This window comes from Mobula hypostoma, chromosome 1, assembly GCF_963921235.1.
Source record: "Mobula hypostoma chromosome 1, sMobHyp1.1, whole genome shotgun sequence".
In the NCBI taxonomy this organism is placed as follows: Eukaryota; Metazoa; Chordata; class Chondrichthyes; order Myliobatiformes; family Myliobatidae; genus Mobula; species Mobula hypostoma.
The window spans coordinates 104937045-104957745 of NC_086097.1; the positions used below are offsets into that span (position 1 = coordinate 104937045).

Sequence of the window (20701 nt, forward strand, 5' to 3'; positions counted from 1 at the left end):
TTAGAGAGGGATAGGAACAGACAGATTAGGGAAATGTTTAATTGGAGTAAGGGGAAATATGAGGCTATCAAGCAGGAACTTGGAAGCATAAATTGTAAACAGATGTTCTCAGGGAAAGGTACAGAAGAAATGTGGCAAATGTTCAGGGGATATTTGCGTGGGGTTCTGAGTAGGTACGTTCCAATTAAACATGGAAAGGATGGTAGGATACAAGATCCGTGGTGTACAAAGGTTAGTCAAATGTAGTCAAGAAGAAAAGAAGAGCTTACGAAAGGTTCAAAAAAACTAGGTAATGATAGAGATCTAGAAGATTATAAGGCTAGCAGGATGGAACTTAAGAATGAAATTAGGAGAGCCAGAAGGGGCCATCAGAAGGCCTTGGAGGATTAAAGAAAACCCCAAGGCATTCTACAAGTATGTGAAGAGCAAGAGGATAAGACGTGAGCAAATAGGACCAATCAAGTGTGACAATGGAAAAGTGTATATGGAACCGGAGGAATTAGCGGAGGTACTTAATGAACACTTTGCTTCAGTATTCACTATGGAAAAGGATCTTGTTGATTGTAGTGCTGACTTGCAGCAGACTGAAAAGCTGGAGCATATAGATATTAAGGAAGAGGATGTGCTGGAGCTTTTGGAAAGTATCAAGTTGGATAAGTCACCGGGACTGGACGGGATGTACCCCAAGCTACGGTGGAAAGCAAGAGAGGAGAATGCTGAGCCTCTGGCAATGATCTTTGCATCATCAATGAGGACGGGAGAGGTTCCGGAGGATTGGAGGGTTGTGGATGTTGTTCCCTTATTCAAGAAAGGGAGTAGGGATAGCCCAGGAAATTATAGGCCAATGAGTCTTACTTCAGTGGTTGGTAAGTTGATGGAGAAGATCCTGAGAGGCAGGATTTATGAACATTTGGAGAGGCATAATATGATTAGGAATAGTCAGCATGGCTTTGTCAAAGGCAGGTCGTGCCTTACGAGCCAGATTGAATTTTTTGAGGATGTGACTAAGCACATTGATGAAAGTAGAGCCGTAGATGTAGTGTATATGGATTTTAGCAAGGCATTTGATAAGGTACCCCATGCAAGGCTTATTGAGAAAGTAAGGAGGCATGGGATCCAAGGGTACGTTGCTTTGTGGATCCAGAACTGGCTTGTTCACAGAAGGCAAAGAGAGATTGTAGACGGGTCATATTCTGCATGGAGGCCGGTGACCAGTGGTGTGCCTCAGGGATCTGTTCTGGGACCCCCTACTCTTTGTGAATTTTACAAATGACCTGGATGAGGAAGTGGAGGGATGGGTTAGTAAATTTGCTGATGACACAAAGGTTGGGGGTGTTGTGGATAGTGTGGAGGGCTGTCAGAGGTTACAACGGGACATTGATGGGATGCAAAACTGGGCTGAGAAGTGGCAGATGGAGTTCAACCCAGATAAGTGTGAGGAGGTTCATTTTGGTGGGTCAAATATGATGGCAGAATATAGCATTAATGGTAAAACTCTTGGCAGTGTGGAGGATCAGAGGAATCTTAGGGTCCGAGTCCATAGGAAACTCAAAGCTGCTATATCGGACCCTGGTCAGACCTCAATTGGAGTACTGTGCTCCGATCTGGTCGCCTCACTGTAGGAAGGACATGGAAAGCATAGAATGGTTGCAGAGGAGATTTACAAGGATGTTGCCTGGATTGGGGAGCATGCCTTATGAGAATAGGTTGAGTGAACTCGGCCTTTTCTCCTTGGAGCAACTGAGGATGAGAGGTGACCTGATAGAGGTGTACAAGATAGTGAGAGGCATTGATCGTGTGGATAATCAGAGGCTTTCCCCCAGAGCTGAAATGGCTAGCATGAGAGGGCATAGTTTTCTTTTTCAGTATTTGCGTTATTAATTTCTACATAGAGAATACAGAGTTCAGGAAGTATAAGTCAAAAAAGATAAAATAATACCAATACATATTTGAATCACATTTGCAATCTCATTACTCTGTATTCATGTAAATTAAATTAAATCATAATATTGAAATATGATAATTTTATTATTATACAGAAAAAAATTCTAAACCCTCTACAAGATCGAAGCTGCTAGGTAAAAAAAGAAAGTTGGGGAAAAAAATCCTTATCATATAGTAAGGTTTCGTATATTGACAGCCCAGTAATAAAACCTAAAATTGGGTAAAGCTATACCTCCATTCTTTTTAGCTTTTTGAAGATGAACTTTACTTAATCGAGAATGTCTATTTTTCCTTATATAGGATGATAGAATAGAATCAAAAAAAAGATTTAGGAATGAAATGGGTAAGGCTTGGAAAAGGTATATAAATTTAGGTAAGATATTCATTTGATTAGAATTAATTTGGCCAACCCATGATAACAAAAGGGGCGACCAGTTTGATAGTGCCCTTTTAACATAATTCAGTAGGGTAAGAAAATTTTCTTTAGGTAGGTTAGTATTAATTGATACCAAATTATTCAAAGAAATAGTTTTAAGCATAGTTTTAAGGTGCTTGGAAGTAGTACAGATGTCAGGGGTAGGTTTTTTACGCAGAGTGGTGAGTGCGTGGAATGGGATGCCGGTGGCGGTGGTGGAGGCAGAAACGATAGGATCTGAGAGACTCCTGAATGGCTACATGGAGCTTAGAAAATTGAGGGCTATGGATAAAGCCTAGATAGTTCTAAGCTAGGGACATGTTCGGCACAGCTTTGTGGGCCAAAGGGCCTGTATTGTGCTGTATGTTTTCTATGTGGCAGATGGAGTTCAGTACTGGAAAATGTGAGTGATACACTTTGTTAGGTAGAAGTTGAAGGCAAATTACAAAGTTACTGGTCGGATTCTTAGCAGTGTGGGGGAACAGAATCATGAGGCCCATGTCCATAGATCTGTTAAGCACCACGCAAGTTCATAGTGTGGTTAAGAAGCTATGTGGAGTGCTGGCCTTCATTCGTTGGAGGATTGAGTTCAAGAGCTGAAAGGTAATGTTGCAGTTCGATAATACTCTGGTTAAACCACGTTTGCAATATTGTATTCCGTTCTGGCCACCTCATTATAGGAACGATGCTATTCTCTTTGGAGCGAAGGAGGATGAGAGGTGGCCTGTTAGAGGTGTACAACATAGGAGGCATAGATAGTGGACAGCCAGAGACTTTTTCCCCAAGGCTGATATGAGGGAGCAAAATTTTAAAGTGATTAGAGGAAAGTATTGAGTACAGGAGAAGGGATGTTATGTTGGTGTATAAGAGATTAGTAAGGCCTAATTTGGAGCATTGTGCACAGTTTAGGTCACCTACCTACAGGACAGATGAAAATAAGGTTGAAAGAGTACAGAGAAGATTTACAAGGATGTTGCTGGCTCTGGAGGACCTGAGTTATAAGGGAAGTTTGAATAGTTTAGGACTTTATTCCTTAGACTGTAGAAGATTGAGGGGAGATTTGATAGAGGAATACAAAATTATGGGCAGTATAGATAGGATAAATGCAGGCTTTTTCCCGCCGAGGTTGGATGGGACTACAACTAGAGGTCATGGGTTAAGGGTGAAAGGTGAGAAGTTTAAGGGGAACATGAGGGGAACTTCTTCACTCAGAGGGTCATGAGAGTGTGGAATGAGCTGCCAGGGTAAGTGGTGCATGTGAGTTTGGTTTCAATGTTTAAGTCAAGTTTGGATAGGTACGTGGATGATAGGGCTATGGTCTTGGTGCAGTTCAGTGGGAGTAGGCAGTTTAAATGGTTTGACTATACCAGATGGGCCAAATGGCCTTTCTCTGTGCTGTACTTTTCTGTAACTGTATGATTGTTTAGGGGTATGTCAGAGGTAGGTTGTTTGCATAGATGGTTGAGGCAAGTACATTAGGGATATTTAACAGACTCTTGGATAAGCACATGGATGCAAGAAAAATAGAGGGCTATGGAGTGAATGGTTAGATTGATCATGGCTTGGGGTAAAAGGCTGGCACAACATCAATGTGCCAGTGGGTCGAAACTGTGCAGTACTTTTCTATGTTCTATGATTGGGGTGGTTTGCAATCCTGTTTTTTAATCTAGTTGCTGAGTGGATGTACTTTATTTCTGAATAGTTTGTATTGACAAAGCTGAGCAGAGTGAGTTACCAATTTTATCTCCATGTTACTTCACAGTCTCGGGACCCTGCAGTCCAGGCTGCCATCATTGCTCATCTGAATGCCAAATATGGATCTGGGTCCCAGACAGAGCTCCCTCTGGAACTGAACAAACCGGTAAGACATGAGATGAGTACTGGTAAGTGGCAGGAGACACCAAATCAGGAAAGAGCACACCTTTGTTCCCCTTTTCCAGGTATTTATAGCCAAAGGTGTTCTGCAGGTGATTCAGGACATGAGAAGGTCTCTCGAGCTTGTTTCAGCTTTCTGTCAGGATGTGCTGATCAATCTTGTGCTGGTTTACCTGCAACATACTTGTATCATTTCATTTCCCTTTATTGTCTCTTTTGTTTCCCCTGTGGAAGTTGCGATAAGACAACATATAGCATGGAGCAATAGTTGTCAAGTGAGACTGCTGGACACACCTCTACTTGCTATAGATGAGATGGGCTGTGCTCAAGCCAAATGAGTGAGGCTTCCATAGTGAGACTTCTCCAGAAAGGTCCTCCTAAAACATGACATCCATTTACATTATACAGAGTGCTGAAGACAGACAAGAAGGATAAAGGAAGGATGTGAAACATACCCAACAAAGGCTCTATTGTTTTTATTAATGTCAAAATATCATTGGTTGTCTGCTTGAAGTTTTGATTGACTTTTAACACTTGTGAATAGCAATTGCTCTTGTGAGTAAGGAATTCAAACATATACAATTTACAGTGATCAATATCAGTAACTGTTAAACCAATGCTATATAATGATACTGTAGCAGTTTTCTGTTCAGACTTGAGAACAGTCGGAGCCCATGCTGTTCTTGTGAAGGAATACTTGAGTTGTAAGTGTGTGTTCTGGACCCAGTAACTTTGTTGTTATGAGCGATGACATACTCTTCGCATTTGTCAGTGCCATGTTTTTGGCTGAGTGTACCACAGCCCTTGTCCAATCGGTTATTAAGAGGGCAGTAGTACCTCTTCCACAAGTTATTCTATGCATTTCTGTGTTCATTACTCTCCTGTAGGTATGAATGGGGAACAGTTCAACCAATGCACCATAGCTATTTACATGTAACAATGCTGAGGTGAATTGTGAATTGCAAAACCCCTTCAAGGTCATAAGATCAGTGAATGGTTGCAGCTTTAGACACCTTCTCATGTCTGTGCTTACTGTACCAGGACAACTCCACAATTCCAACCCAATGCCCTTTCTCGTCAGTTTTGTAAATTTTGTTCACCATTTACAGTAAAGCTCTGACAGTCTGGGTCACTAAGGACTTCACTAGTGCCGGGCAATAGATTTTCTTGACTGTTGGTTATTGTTTATATTAATACCCCAACAGAGTTTTTTTGTGGTAAGATCTTTCACTGCATAATCAATTTTCCAGTGAGCCAAATGAGTTTAAAGGGAATGTCAGGGAATACATGCCTGGTGAGTTTCAAGGGAATTAATTTCAGAGTTTCAGGAATTAATTTCACTATTTATTCAATGTTTGTTAAAGGTCACAATGGAGCTTCCCATTTCCAACTGAGTGTCACATTTTTTATTTTATACCTGTTCTTGTCCTTAACTTCTTTACCACTATCCCATGTCACTACCTCTCTTTTACCTTCTCCAGAGAATAGTTTCAGCCTTTGTTATCTATCTTTGTGGACGGACTACATTCTCAGAATCTTTTCTGAACTCTATAATGCTTTTACACACTTCCATCAATGTGGCAATCAGAATCAAATGCACTGTCTGTTTGAAGCTTGGCCAGTACTTTATAAAGGCTTAGGCATACTTTCCCAGCTTTTACACTGCATCCCTTTATTAATAAAAGAATTGTGTATGCCTTATGAAACCCCACTGGTTTCCTTGGCTGCATAAATCTGGGGAATACACACTCTAGTCCTGCCAAACCCCAGTTTGTGTGGATGCTCTTTAATTTGCAACCGTTATAACTCAGTACCAAGAAATAACAGACAGCACACTGCATACAATTAAAGGAATTATATTTATGAATCTTAACTACAGTGTAATACTACAGTGTTAGTAAAGAAAAAAAGCTTAAAAAGGGCCCATGATAGCCAAATGTGCACAAGTTGGAGCTCATTTCTTCCAAAAGGCATATTCACCGATCCTCTAGTCGACTGTGGACCCTTCCTCCATCGAATCACAGTCCCCCACTGGGTTGAATTCTACAACCGGTTCTCTCCAGTGTCTTCCCCCTTCGTCTCCCACTGAACAAAGGACCCAGCTCACATTCCAAAGCACCCATTATCTCTAACCATAACCTAAACACTGCTTCTACAGAAAGACCATTATGGTAGCAGTGAAACCTTTCCCAAGGTGTTACATTCTTCCCCCCACCAAAATTAGTCACATCCTCATGACATTGAGATAATTTGTCACCCCTTCATACAAGCTACGAAGTCCAACCCAGGTGTAAATGGCAGTGACATAGCTCAGCAAAGGGACAGGTGCCACATTCTGTTCCCCAGATGCGACATAGGCTAGCCTGTCTGAGGGTCTCCAGACTCTTTGGGACCTCCTACTACTTCAGCTTCAGGCACTCCCTGGATTCTTTCCTGTCTACCTGGGGAGGCCCCTGCCTGTCCGTTTACTCGTCCCTCCCAATAACTCCCCTCGTCATTTGGCTGAGCTCACCCTCATGCCCAGTTACTTTAGAGTCCAGCCTCCCGTTATTTTCTAACTGCAGACCTGCCTGTCCACTGCTAGTTTACCCCATTTCACCTGCCTCAGCATGAGAAGGGTTGGGAATCTGTTCCTCAATTAGTGAGGAGTTAGCGAAAGGCAGCATATACCACAACCCTGTTTCCTCATCCTCTGTCCATATCCCATTCAGGGCATAGAGGAGCGGTGTAATCTTTCCTGCTGCTGGTCCTTCAGCCCTCCCAAGTCACCACAGAGTCCTCTTACTAGATGTAGGGTCCAGGTCAGGCTCTGGGTCAACACGCACCCCTTACCCTGGAGGTAGAAGGTGATTTCGATGGAGAATCTTGACAGGTCCATTCCCATCCTCTGGTTCCACCCTGAAAACTGGTATGTTTGACATCTGATTCTCCACTTCATAGGGCGTAGCTGTCCAGCGGTCAGCGAACTAATGCTTCCCAGGTAGCCCCAAATTCTTTGAGGCCTCTGACTCTAGGCATTTGTTGGGAGAACCTAACCTTTTGATCATACCCCCTCTTATTTTCTTGATTCTGCTTGGTAGCTGAAACCTCAGATAGTTCATAATGTTTTCTCAGCTCTTCTCATATCAGACACTTACTTCAGATAAGTCTTCTGTTGTAGATCTTTCCCACCAGTCCCAAAACAAAGATCAACAGGCAACCTCGCCTTGTGCCCAACCGTCACAAGATAATACAGCGAGTACCCGGTAGCTTCAATCTTTGTACAGTTGTAGCAGTGGACCAGATGTCCAATATGTTGACTCCACTTGTTCTTGCTGATTTCCAAGGTTCTGAGCATGTCTAGCAAGGTCTGATTAAACCTCTCTGGCTGGGGATCACCCTGCGGGTGATAAGGAGTAATCCTCGTCTTCTCGACTCCAAGCATGCTCAGTAACTCATATATGAGCCTACTTTCAAAATCCCGTTGCTGATCTCTATGTATCCACCTGGAGAAGCCATAATAAACAAAATACTTCCCCCATAACACTTTGCCCACAGTGGACGCCCTCTGGTCCTTATAGGGAAGGCTTGCGCAAATCTGGTGTGGTGATTTGTAATAACCAAGACATTTGCCATGTTGCTGGCGTCAGGCTATATTAATAGGAAATCCATACACACCAGATCAAGTGGCCCTGCACTCTGCAAGTAAGATAAAGGAGCGGCCCTCATAGGCAGTGTTGTCTTCTGTATACTTCGAATGCATGACTTACAGTACTCTTCGACCTCCGGCTTCATTCGGGGCTAGTTGAACCAGTCTCTGCACAATCCATAGGTCTTGTCAACCCCAAATGGCTGGAACCATCATGAAGTGACTTCAACACAATCTTCCAGTGCTTCTCAGGCAGAAGCAGTTGGGAACACAGAGGCCGGTCTGGAGGCGTTGTGACCCGGTATAGAATCTGGTTCCTCAACTCCAATCATGGGCCATTTTCTCAGTAGTAGAGACACCCCAGAGTGTGTTTCATCTTGTCTGCTTAGCCATGTCACCTTTCGCAGCCGCTGACCAAATGGCATTGATGCATGGGTCGTCTCGCTGATCGGTGGCCACTTATCCGGGACTCAGTTCCAGCAACTGCTTTGTCTTCAGAGCAGTCAGGTTGCAGTAAACTTGTGGTATGGCACCATCAGAAGCTCCCAAATGATCTACTGCTTGATTATGCCTTGCCTTTCCTTTGCCTTCCCCATGATGGAAAACTGGCACGTGGCTTTGACTCCAGGAGTAGGAATGCTCTCCCACTCTCCAACCCTGTCAAGCCCTTCCATGCACGTTGGGACAACGCATCAGCATCAATGTTCCAACTCCCCTCGGCCAGTACTTCAGGCTGAAATCATAAGCTGACAATGCCACCAACCACCGATGGCCTGTGGCATCCAATTTCACCGAGATCAGGATATAAGTTAATGGGTTGTTGTCCATCCTCACCTCAAACTTGGCACCATATGGATAGTCACTTAGTTTATCCATACAGCCCATTTCAATGCCAGGAACTCCAGTTTGTGTGTGGGGTAGTTTTGCTCAGATGGTGATAGACTCCGGCTGACAAACATGACAGGTCTCCAGCCTGTGCCCTGATCCTGATATGGAACACCCCCTAAGCCCTCTCTGCTGGCATCTGTATGCAATACATACAGCAACCGCGGGTCTGCAAAAGCCAGCATGGGCGCTTTTGTCAGCAGCTCCTTCAGCAACTCTTCATATTTTGCATCCCATCTTGCTCCAAAAGGCTCCAAAGCGCTAAGATAAGATAATCTTTACCATCCTCTCCTTTCATCCTCCCTTTCTTCCCCAAGGGAGGGTAACTGCACAGAAGCTGATTTAAGGGTAACTCGCTTCAAAGTAGTCCTTCATGAACCTCTGATAGTATCCACAGAACCCAAGGAACTAGCGCAAGGTGCTTACAGTTTGGGGCCTTGGCCACATGGTCACCGCTTCTATCTTAGACGGATCCGTAACTACTCCATTATGTAAGACTATGCGCCCAACATAGTTGATAGACATCTTGCAGAACTGGCATTTTGTCCAGGGAAAGTTTTAACCCTTCAGTTTTCAGGCAGCCCAGCCTTGCTTCATGTTCCTCGAAGATGGACTCAAACACTAATACCTCAAGCAAGTTCATATCCCCCACCATTTTCTTCTGACATGCTGAAAAGTCGCAGGGGCTTCCAATAGGCGCTGGGGCATTCTTTCATACTGGAAGAGTCCCAGTGGACATATGAATGTAGTCTTCTCTACGTCAGCCTTACTCATGGAGATTTGATAATATCCACTCCTCAAGTCCAGCACACTGAACCACTTCGCACCACTCGGACAAGCCAGCGAATCCTCGATTCTCAGGATCGTGTACCGGTCAGGGACTGTACGCCTGTTCAGAGTCCGATAGTCCACACACATCCTACCTTCCCATTCTTCTTCCTGGCCACGACTATTGGGGATGCATAGGGGCTTCTGGACTCAGTGATGACCCATCTTCTGTCAACTTTCACAGATGCTGCCAAAAGTCCTCCACCTCTACAGGCGCCAGGCGCCGCAATCTTTCTCTGAATGGGGTGTCCTTGTCACCCAGATGGTGTGGCAAGTGCTCTTGGATCACCCTAGATCAAACATCAGTAGAAAAGACATCTTCCAGTTTCAACCTCTTCCAAAGTCGAGGTACCAGGGAGTCCCCAAAGTTGAATAACTCGGGAGTCAACTTTCCCTTTTTCAAGAGAGAGCTCTTCCCCGGCTTCTGTCATGAAGCACTAGACATTTCCGTCACTGGAAAGAGGTGCGCCATTGGCGTCCCCCACCTGAGGGTGACCTCCCTTTCAAAAGTGTTCCTGAAAATCACTGTCATCCTGTTCACCCGTACAACCGAGGGCTTCTGCAGTTCATCTTCTCCAGTATCCCAGTAGGTAAGCATGACTCCTCTTCATGGTCTTCTAGAACATCCACCTCGGCCTCAGGCATTCCGGGAAATTTGGGGTTTCCCATCACTTCAGCTACTGCCCCCGGCTGTAACACAACTAGTGTGGACTGGGTTTACCACACATTCCCTCGTTTATGCTCATCATCCAGCCCAGTGCGACCACGCACTTCCTTAAAACCAGCTCGGAACACAAGGTGAATAGACAATGTTCAGAAAGCTCTTTCCAACTTTCTCCTAGCAGGCTGTTGCTAGCCTCCTCACAATAAGGAGTATCTGTCTCCTCAAGAATTAAAGCTTTGTCCTTCTCGACCGGGTCTGGACAAACCAGCACTAATGTAACAAGGACCTCAGCTACTTCAGTATCTGCCTCCAAAAACTCCAGCTTCTGTCTCCAAAAACTTCCGCGCTCCCCTTCTCACGGGACCCTGTTCAGTAGCAGCCCTCGATTTAGTCCATCCCGTCAGGGTTCGGCTCCCTGTCGGCTTCATCATGCGGGGTGACTGCACCTGCCAATAGCAACCAGGTCATCTCCGTTCTAGACTCTACCACGAGCTCCTTTAACACTGGGCTACCAGTGGTCACTTCAGCCAAGGGGGCTACTACCGAAGACTGTACCCCGCTGACGGAAACCTCCCGCACGTCCATCGCATTCTCCTTCTTTCTTACTTCTCTGATCAGCTTGACAAATAAGGGTGGAGGGCACATCTTACGAGGCATTCGGAGACCCCAAGTGATCATGTCCTCTGACTGTGCCTTTTGCCACTTGGTCCATTCTTAACTGATTCCCTTCGGCCATTTGAATGGCCCCCCCTCCATGCGACAAGCAACTCAGCTCCCTTTCTAGCTAAAAAATGTAGGCAGAAAGTCTCCCCCCCCCCCCCTTTCTCCTGAAACATGTTCTGAAACCTCGCCATGAGCTCCACTGGGCTTCCCGTCACTCAAAAAGCATTTCCTAGGGGTTCTGTGTCTTCAAGGATCTCACTACATCAGCAGCTGGCATCCTCAGAGCCTCTACCAATCGTAGTCTTTTTACGTCATCAGAGCACTGCCACTCACCCAGCAACTGAGAGGTCTGCCCCACCCAAGTCTTGTACTCCTCTTCCCCTCCCTTCAGGGGTGGGCTTCATTCCCGAGAACATGCTGAACGTATGATAACTGGGACTTTGAACTTGGGCATTTTGTCATTTATTCGCCAGGGAGTTAAGGGCTGATAGCAACTCAGAATGTTCAGCCCTCATTAGACCTTCCACATCAGGCTACACCTTCCCCTCGCTCCACAGAAACAACAGCAACTTGCCTTTAAAGTCTCCACTCCCAGCTACGGGAGACTGGGCTTCTGCTTTGGCACGCTTGCCTACACTCCCCTCCTCCCGGAAAGTATGGACAGCCCACAACCTCCCTTCTCCCAAGGCCCCAGTAGTACCAGGCAGATCCACTGTCGTTACGTCAGCACTAGTCTGAACTAAAACAAAAGTCTTTGCCTGCCATTCTGCTCCATGACCGTAACTGTTCCTAATCTTTTAACTGTACTTAAAGTTTGAATTAACAATTCCTTGGGGCTACACATGCATTTGTTACTGGTAGCCCCATGTATTCGCACCACTTCTCAACCCCTGCTGCATCCTGAACCATGTATCGTAATCACTTTACCGGACAATAGTTTAACACAGGCTTAAACACACAACCCACCAGATCAATGCTCAAGGGCAATCACACAGTATCCAATGAAATTGATCCCGAACGATATCCCCACAAATGAAACCCTGCTGGTTTCCTTGGTTACGTAAGTCTAGGGAAGACGCACTCCAGTCCCGCTAAACCCATGAGATTGAGACAGCTCTCCCACCCCAAACCTCGGTTCGTGTGGATGCTGTGTAATTTGCTACCCTGTTACAAATTCAGTACTACTACTACTACGTCGACTCAGACCTAGGGGGCCAGCATCAAGCACGATGACAGACTCTCCACTTCTCCCTCTCTCAGTGTGTTCAGTTCATCTACATTAGCCGCACCGCTGTCTTCTAGCAGCGTGTTGACCATAGTCCTGGGAGGGTGCCCAGGGTTCATCCTCCCATGCTTAGGCTCCCAGCAGGACTAAAAACGTCAACGGGCGGATGAACTCTGTGAGTCAACAGCCACCTGCTGTCTGTGTGAGGAGTGGCGCGCAACACAGTCTTTCGTTTCGCGCCTTGTAAGGCATTATGATGATAGGCACAAATTCAGTACCAAGAAATAACAGACAGCACACTGCATACGATTAAAGGATTTATATTTATGAATCTTAACTAAAGAAAAGAAAACTAAAAGGGCCGATTATAATTAAACAGTCAAATGTGCACGAGTTGTAGCTCAACTCTTCCAAAAGGCGTATTCACAGATCCTCAGTCGACTGCAGACCCTTCCTCCATTGAATCATAGTCCCCCACCAGGTTGAATCCTGGTTCTCTCCAGCGCCTTCCCGCCGAACAAAGGACCCAGCTCACATTCCAAAGCACCTGTTATTTCTAACCGTAACCCAAACACTGCTTCTACAGAAAGACCATTATGTTTAGCGTGTACATATCCCTAGGACCCTGCACCTCCTTTTAGATCAGCAAGCTTTGTTCTATATTGCATCTTATTTTTCTGGCTAGGTTGCATCACCTTACAATTCTCTGCATTAAACTTTCTTTGCCATGCTTCTCCTCAGTATGTTTGCCTCTTTGCCTCATTGTAATCCATTTTTCTCCATAGTTTGTCGAACTGCTAAGGTTTGTGTTACTTGCAAGTTTAGAAATTGTGGCTCACACCCCTGATTCTAGATCAGGAGTTCCCAGCCTTTTTTTATGCCATGGAGCCTTACATTTAACTGAGGGGTCTGTGGCCCCCAGATTAGGAACTCCTAATAATAGAAATCAGGAAGATCTATAGCCCTCAGAGCAACCCAGCAGAAACCCCACTGTTTATCTCCCTCCTGTACAAAACTGTAGTAGCTGGTAGAACTGCTCCCTCACAGCTTCAGCAAACACGTTCAAACCTGACCCTCCAGTATTGTCAATATGGATTTTGCACATTCTATCTTACTTCAGTTTTTCTCTTGCATCCCAAAAATAGGTGTGTTCATAGTTAAACTGTTGACTATAAAGTGGCGCTAGAGTGTAGATGAATGGTAGAATGTCTGGGAGTTGAAAGGAATGTAGGGAGATCCTAATGGGTTAGGATTTGTGCTTTTTTGGGGGGAGGGGGTACTTGGTGATCCGCACAGATTTGTAGGCTGAAGAGCCTATATCTATATATAATTTCAAAAACAAGAGTCAACACAGTCTCATCCATACACTAGAGACTAAAGGTGCAATGGCTAATATGAGGCAGTGTAATTTTAAGGTGATTTGGAGGAAGGTATAGGGAAGAGTCGGAAGTAAATTGTTTATAGAGTTGGTGAGTGTATACGATGACATTCAGATCATTTAAGAAACTCCTAGATTGGCACATGGGTGATGGAAAAATGGAGGGCTATCTCAGAGGAAATGGTTAGATTGATCCTAGAATAGGTTAAAAGGTTGGCACAGCATTATGGGCTGGAGGGCTATCTTATGTTTGAGATAGTTCAAGAACATATGATGTTCAAAGAAATAAACTGAATTAAATCAGCGGGTAAGGCAGCATCTGTGGGTAGAAATTGATGTTACAGATCAAGACAGTACATCAGAATGGAAGGCAAATAGTTGATATAAAGGGTTGTGAGGGAGGAGTGAAACAGGCTGAGGAATGATGGGCAGGTGGGGGAGAGTTTCTACTCTAGTTCAGCATCTGACTCACTAGGTAATGCTCCCACACTCCTTTGAAACCCACAGTTATCACCCCCACAAATTACTGGGGCCATTGGAAAAGTTATCATAATTAGATTAGATTATGAGGACACTCAGTCCTCGTTTATTGTCATGTAGAAATACATGCATGCATTAAGAAATGTTACAATGTTCCTCCAGAGTGATATCACAAAAAAAACAGGACAAACCAAAGACTAACACTGACAAGACCACATAATTATCACATATAGTTACAGCAGTGCAAAGCAATACCATAATTTGAACAGACCATGGGAACAGTAAAAAAAAGTCTCAAAGTTCCGATCGACTCCCGATAGTCCCCAATAGCAGGCGGCAGAAGAGAGAAACTCTCTCTGCCATAAACCTCCAGACACCGACAACGGTTGATGCATTGGAAGCACCCGACCGCAGCCGACTCTGAGTCCGTTCGAAAACTTCGAGCCTCCGACCCAGCCCTTTGACACCGAGCACCATCTCTGCCAAGCGCTTCAACCCTGTCCCGGCCGCTGAGCAACAAGCAAAGCTGAGGATTTGGGACCTTCCCCTCTGGAGATTCAGGATCACACAGTAACAGGCATTTACTGAATTTCAGAAGGTATTTCAGAAGTTTCTCCAGATGTTCCTCTGTTCTCTCACGTCTGTCTCCATCAAATCAGAATTGTGCACGGCACCTTACTTGACAGATTACAGATATCATTCACCTGAGTGGCCGCGCAAGCTGCGTCGTGCCGCCACCTCCTCCTCCTCCTCCTCCTCCTTGTTCAACATCTGAAAAAAATATGTTGGTGTATTAACACTGAATAACTTCAATCATCTATAAAATCTGCTCGTCCCACACCATTCTTGTGAGCATGCTGGTCAAAGCTTAGCTGGGGAAGTGGGTGTTTGGTGAGACTGGGTGGAGAGAAAAGAAGAGCAAATATGGTAGCCAGTTGCCATCCCATTGTGATTTGCAAATGGTTGCATAGCAGGTAACAAGTTTTACTCTATCCCAGTTTACATTGGGATAATTCAAGTCACAAAGTATAACTCTTCTCTAATTTCCTTTACACATTCCTTCTACTCATTGGTGATGTATAGAATATACTGTTAATGTTCTAACCAAATTCATTGTTTCTGCAGAGAAGAGTCATTAATCCACAGCTAGAAAACAGTTTGTAACCAGCTATATTTAATGTTCAGTCCAGTCTGTTTTTGAACAAAATTTCTGTTATCATCACCATAAAATTTCTGTGCTTGTAGTTCACCAAAGCCTAGTGATCTGAAACAAAAAACACAAGAGAATCTGTCGATGCTTGAAATCCAAAGCAACACACACAAAATGTTGGAGGAACTCAGAAGGTCTTCAGGACCAGAAGAAAGGTCTCTGCCCAAAACGTCGCGTACTTTTTTCCATAGATGCTGCCTGACCTGCTGAGATCCTCTAGCATTTTGTGTGTGTTGCCAGTGATCTGAAACTTTAAGAGGACCCAATGGAATTTTCCTCCTCTCTCCTCTGGATTTGTGGTAGACCAATTTGCAGTGATTAACTAATTGTAACATATCACTCCAAGAATGGCTAAAAGTGAACTAAAGCAAGATTTATACAGTGGTTGCTATGTTCTAACTAGTATGTGATTTTGTTAGCAGGACCAGGGTAGCAGTAAAAAGGAGGACAGCAATAATAAAACTAATTCTGACCTTTCTGAGGACCTCTTTAAGGCACATGACTTTGATATCAAGATAGATCTGCAAGTACCCAATGCAGGTAAGTCCTGTAAAACATACAGGTTGTCCTAAGAATACAACCAGATTTTATTCCAAATTCAGTTTGTAAGTAGAGGGATCACAGAAACAGCTGTGATTGGAGGTTGAGCAGGCAAGAGGAGAGCCACTGCCAGCTAGCCTTACTGAATCTTGAGTGTGCAAGTGAATGTGGTCAGATCTCCCAGTTCTGCTCAGCTGAAAACACCAATTGAGTCTAATGCCTTGGGGTGGTGGAGGTTGGTTTTAAAAAAAGGCACAAGGAAATTTTCCATTCCCGCATACAACAGCTGGCAAATTCATCCTACCAATCTCCTAAATGTGTGTGGTGCACAGTAATTAGGTATTTACAACCCAGGGAGAGTGTCCATGTGATGGGTGTTCAGTTGATACTCGTTTATTATTGTTGCAGTGAAAAGCTCTTGTTTGCATGCCATCCAAAAAGATCGGCCATGCACAATTACATTAAGGTAGAATAGAGAAAACTACATGCATAGACATAGACATACTTTATTGATTCCGAGGGAAATTGGGTTTCGTTACAGTTGCACCAACTAAGAATATAAATATAGCAATATAAATCCATAAATAATTAAATAATATGTAAATTATGCCAGATGGAAATAAGTCCAGGACCAGCCTATTGGTTCAGGGTGTCTGACCCTCCAAGGGAGGAGTTGTAAAGTTTGATGGCCACAGGCAGGAATGACTTCCTATGATGCTCAGTGTTGCATCATATGCAGAATATAGTGTTGCAGTGACAAAGAAAGTGCAATGCAAGCAGGTAAATAAATGATGAGGTAGTTTGAGATATTGAGTTTAACCTTTATCGTAGAAGAGATCCATTCAAGAGTATGATAACAATGAGATAGAAAGTGTCTTAGAACCTGGTGTTACCTGTTCTCAAGCTTTTTATCTTCTGCCAGATGAGAGCAAAGAAAGAGAATGTCTGGGACAAGAGGGCCTTTGATTATGTTGGCTGCTTTACCAAGGCAGCAGGAAGTGTAGACAGACTCAATGGAGGGGAGGCTGGTTTGCATGATGGGCTGGACTATGTCAACAAATCTCTGCAATTCTTGGCAGTCTTGAGTATTGATAAAATGTAAATTACTTCAATCCAGTCCATGCCATGTTCCAAACCGTCCGTTGTTATCTTTCAACTCTGTCTGGGAAATACCATGTCTCAGATGGAAGACAGCACCTCTGATACTTGAGGGTAAAATGAAATGGATGATTACTGACTGGCTGCTCAGCTCACTTCTGGGGACTGAACAGATTCCATCCTTTCTGCTTTCATCACCCATTAACATCTCTGCCATAAGCATTACTGCCACTGTGTCATTCAGAATTTCTGGATCTCCATCCCAACCCTTCTCTGGCATGAGGATAGGGGGCCAATCCTTTAGGCCAACATGGGAGCAGAATTAGGCCATTTGGCCCCTCGAGTCTGCCCCTCCATTCCACCATAACTGATTTATTATTTCTCTCAGCCCCATTTTCCTGCTTTCTCCCTGTACCTTTGATGCCCTTATTATTAAGAACCTATCGACTTAAGCTTTAAATATACCCAGTGGCTGGCCTCCATGGCAGTCTGGCAATAAATTCCACAGATTCACCACCCTTTGGCTAAAGAAATTCCTCCTCATCTCTGTTCTAAAGAGACATCCTATTCTGAGGCTGTACCCTCAGATCCTAGACTCCCCCACTCTAGGCCTTTCAATATTTGAAAGATTTCAATGAGATCCCCCCTCATTCTTCAAAATCCAGTGAGTATATGTCCAGAGCCATCAAACGTTACTCATAGTTTTCATTCTCAGGATCATTCTTGTGACCTCCTCTGGACCCTCTCCAATACCAGCACATCTTTCTTAGATAAGGAACCCAAAACTGCTGTCAGTACTCCAAGCATTAAAAACTTGCTTTTACATTTCAATTCTCTCAAAATGAATGGTAAAATTGAATTTGCTATCCTTATCACTGACTGAACCAGCAAGTTAACCTTTAGGGAACCTTGCATGAGGACTCCCAAGTCCCTTTGTATCTCTGATTTCTGAATTTGCTTCCCATTTAAAAAATAATCTACACCTTTATTCCTTCTACCAAAGTGCTTAACCATAAAGTCCCTACACTGTATTCTGTTTGCTACTTCTTTGCCCATTCTCCTAAGCTGTCTGAGTTCTTCTGCGCACTCCCTGCTTCCTCAACACTGCCTGCCCTCCATCCATATTTATCTCATCCGCAAACTTCTGCCATCCAAATCATTGAAATATAATGTGAAAAGTGGTCCCAACGCCGACCCCTGCAGAACACTCACTAGTCACTGGCAGCCAATCAGAAAAGACCTGCTTTAGTCCCACTCTTTGCCTCCTGCCAGTCAGCCAAATCAAACAATGGTTTAGCAGCCTTTTTGTGGCAATTTGTCAAAGGCCTTCTGAAATTCCAAGTCAACAATTCCACAGGCTCCTTTGCCTATCCTGTCTGTTAATTTATTAAAGAATTCCAAAAGATTTGTCAGGCAAGATTTCCCCATAAGGAAACCATGCTGAGTTTGGCGTGTTTTATCCTGTCCTCCGAATATGCCAAAACCTCATCCTTAATAATGGACTCCAACGTCTTGCCAACCACTGAAATCAGACTAACTGGCCTATATATTCCTTTCTTCTGCCTTCCTCCCTTCTTAATGGAATGACATTTGCAATTTTCCAGTCCTCCTGAACCATTCTAGAATCTAGTGATTCTTGAAAGATCACTATTAATGCCTCCACAGTTTCTTCAGCTAAATGTTTTAAATGCTGTTTCCTCTTTTTTTCTCAGTTCTGAGGAAACATTATTGACCTTGTATGCTATTTATAACATCATATGCTATTTGTTTGCTAATATTGATGCTCACTAATCATCTTTTCTTGCTGTTTTGACACAGAATCCAAGTCATTGTCAGTGAGCTCAAAAACTCCATCTGTCAAAGACGGAACCCCAAGGCGATCCCTAAACCTGGAGGACTACAAAAAACGCCGGGGGCTGATTTGAAGGGTACCATGCTGCTGCTGCAGTTCTTTGCATGTGTCTGTCTGATTGGCAGTGGCTAAGTGCAGCAAGCGGACATTAAAGACTGAGTTTGCCCGTCTGTCTCAATACAGACATGGTGGCTGTTGTATAAAAAGAAAACAATGCCTGGTGATTTTTTTCCCTTTAGTCAAAATAACTTGAGTGCTGCTTTCTGTCATTCTTTAGTGCTTGGCTGCAAAGAGATCCCACTCAGTAAACATGCAGTCTTTTTAATCTTAACTGGGATTGAGACATTCATTTGAGGGGACGGTTTGATTTATGCATTGAGTGAACTCGCTTTGATGCAAGGCTCTTCCATGAGAACATCTTGTATACAGGAAACACTTTTGTACGGTCTTAATTTGTATGTGTACATGTAGTTTAAATGGATAACAGAAACAAACATCCATGGCCAAAGTGCAGGCTGGCCACTTCACACCTGTTGGCTACTGAAAACGGTGAAGTAATTTGTTTTCCTCCTAATTTCAACTGTCAGATTCCCCATCTCTTGGAAAAGCACCCAACTCAAAAGTTGCCTGGAAGTTTTCTTTACAAATTCACCAAGATTCGTCTCATTCATTTGATAAAGAAGGTTTTGATCACACATTTGCTGAGGCTCCAATCAGCAGACACTGGGACAACTTTTGGCAAATTGAGAAGATTGGGTTAAACAAGTTCAAAAAGGAGTGCCCAAAAGTTCAGAGAGGTGTCTTTAAGTACTACTGATCACTCAAGCCCTGTACATGACCTTTTTGTGTAATCATAGCACCTCGAGCATTAACCTGGGCTGCTTAAAATTAGAAAGCAGTTTCATTTGTTTTGTTTTGACTTTCAAAGAAAACCAAAAGCAAAAAGTATTTTCCTTTCTTAAAATAAACTTATCAGCATCTGAAAGAAACCCCGGAGTGTGTTTTCAAATATCCTGCAGAATTATTATTGCCTTTTGTCCACCATTTCCATCAGCGTTTTCTATGTTTACTTCCACAGCAAGCTTCATCTTTGTGGTTGAACTCTACAAGCTTGGAGCTATGTTGTTCCATGTTTGTTCAGCCCAAGTGCTAGTTAAAAGGTTGGTTTATGTAATGTTGGGGGCCATATGAAGATTGCGGTAAACTCTGGTATTCCAGGATGAAACCAGCAAGGCCTACTTTGTACTGCTTTAATTTCAGTTGAGAGTGAAGCGTGATCGCTTCAATGTTTGCAGGGCAACTGTATTGTGAATGTGCTCCATCAGTTTATCAAACGGCAAAATTTGAAACTGAAAGCAATGTACTCTTGTAGTACTGTATTCCTGCCACTACATGGTAGTGTTGTAATAAAATGCTAATCCACTATCTGGCTGTTCATTTTAAATGCAGTTTCTACTTTAATGTTCAGTCAGATTTTAGCATTACTTTATGTTTTTAAAGTGGACATCAAAATAAAAAATTTGCTTCTACTTTATTCATTCTGGGAAGTGAATGTTCGGTCAAATCTGACATTCATTAACTATCTCTACAGAATACATGTAGTGCACTACTAAAGGTGCTGGGATCTGTTCCTGTTGCAACTCAGTAGGATAGCTAGACTACTTCAGAAGGCAGTTAACTTAATGGTGTGGAGTGGAATCATGTAAAAAACATACAAGGTAATGGCAATTAATTTCCTGAAGTTCACTAATTACTTCAGGGAAATTTTCAACAATCTGATAGTTTAATGTTAACCTTTATAGAAAGCATTTTCTTAAACTGGAATCTAGAGTTTATTCCTTTAATTTGATGCTAATAATCAAGGTTTCTGGATTGCAAGTCTGGCAACAGAATCTCTAACACAATGAGTTTCCAGCAAAACAGTGTTCAACCCTGGTCAGTTAATACTGCTCAGGATCTTCCTCCCAACTTCCTCAATTCAGCTCATCTGCAGATTTCTTTCTTTCAGTTTTGTGT

The 20701-nt window shown here is 43.5% G+C and overlaps 1 protein-coding gene across 2 annotated transcripts in view; it reads left to right on the top strand.

Annotated features, from left to right (window-relative positions):
- The window catches only part of rtf1 (RTF1 homolog, Paf1/RNA polymerase II complex component), a 217275-nt gene extending 197143 nt beyond the window's left edge, over positions 1-20132 (top strand). The window contains exons 16-18 of one of the 2 annotated variants that reach the window (XM_063054453.1): positions 4122-4220; positions 15618-15735; positions 18652-20132. In XM_063054453.1, the coding sequence (XP_062910523.1) occupies positions 4122-4220; positions 15618-15735; positions 18652-18758 (324 nt within the window). In that variant the 3' untranslated portion in view covers positions 18759-20132. Of the gene's footprint in view, positions 1-4121; positions 4221-15614; positions 15736-18651 lie in introns of both variants that reach the window. The other variant, XM_063054446.1, reaches the window with a different exon arrangement.
- The last annotated feature ends 569 nt before the right edge of the window (positions 20133-20701 follow it).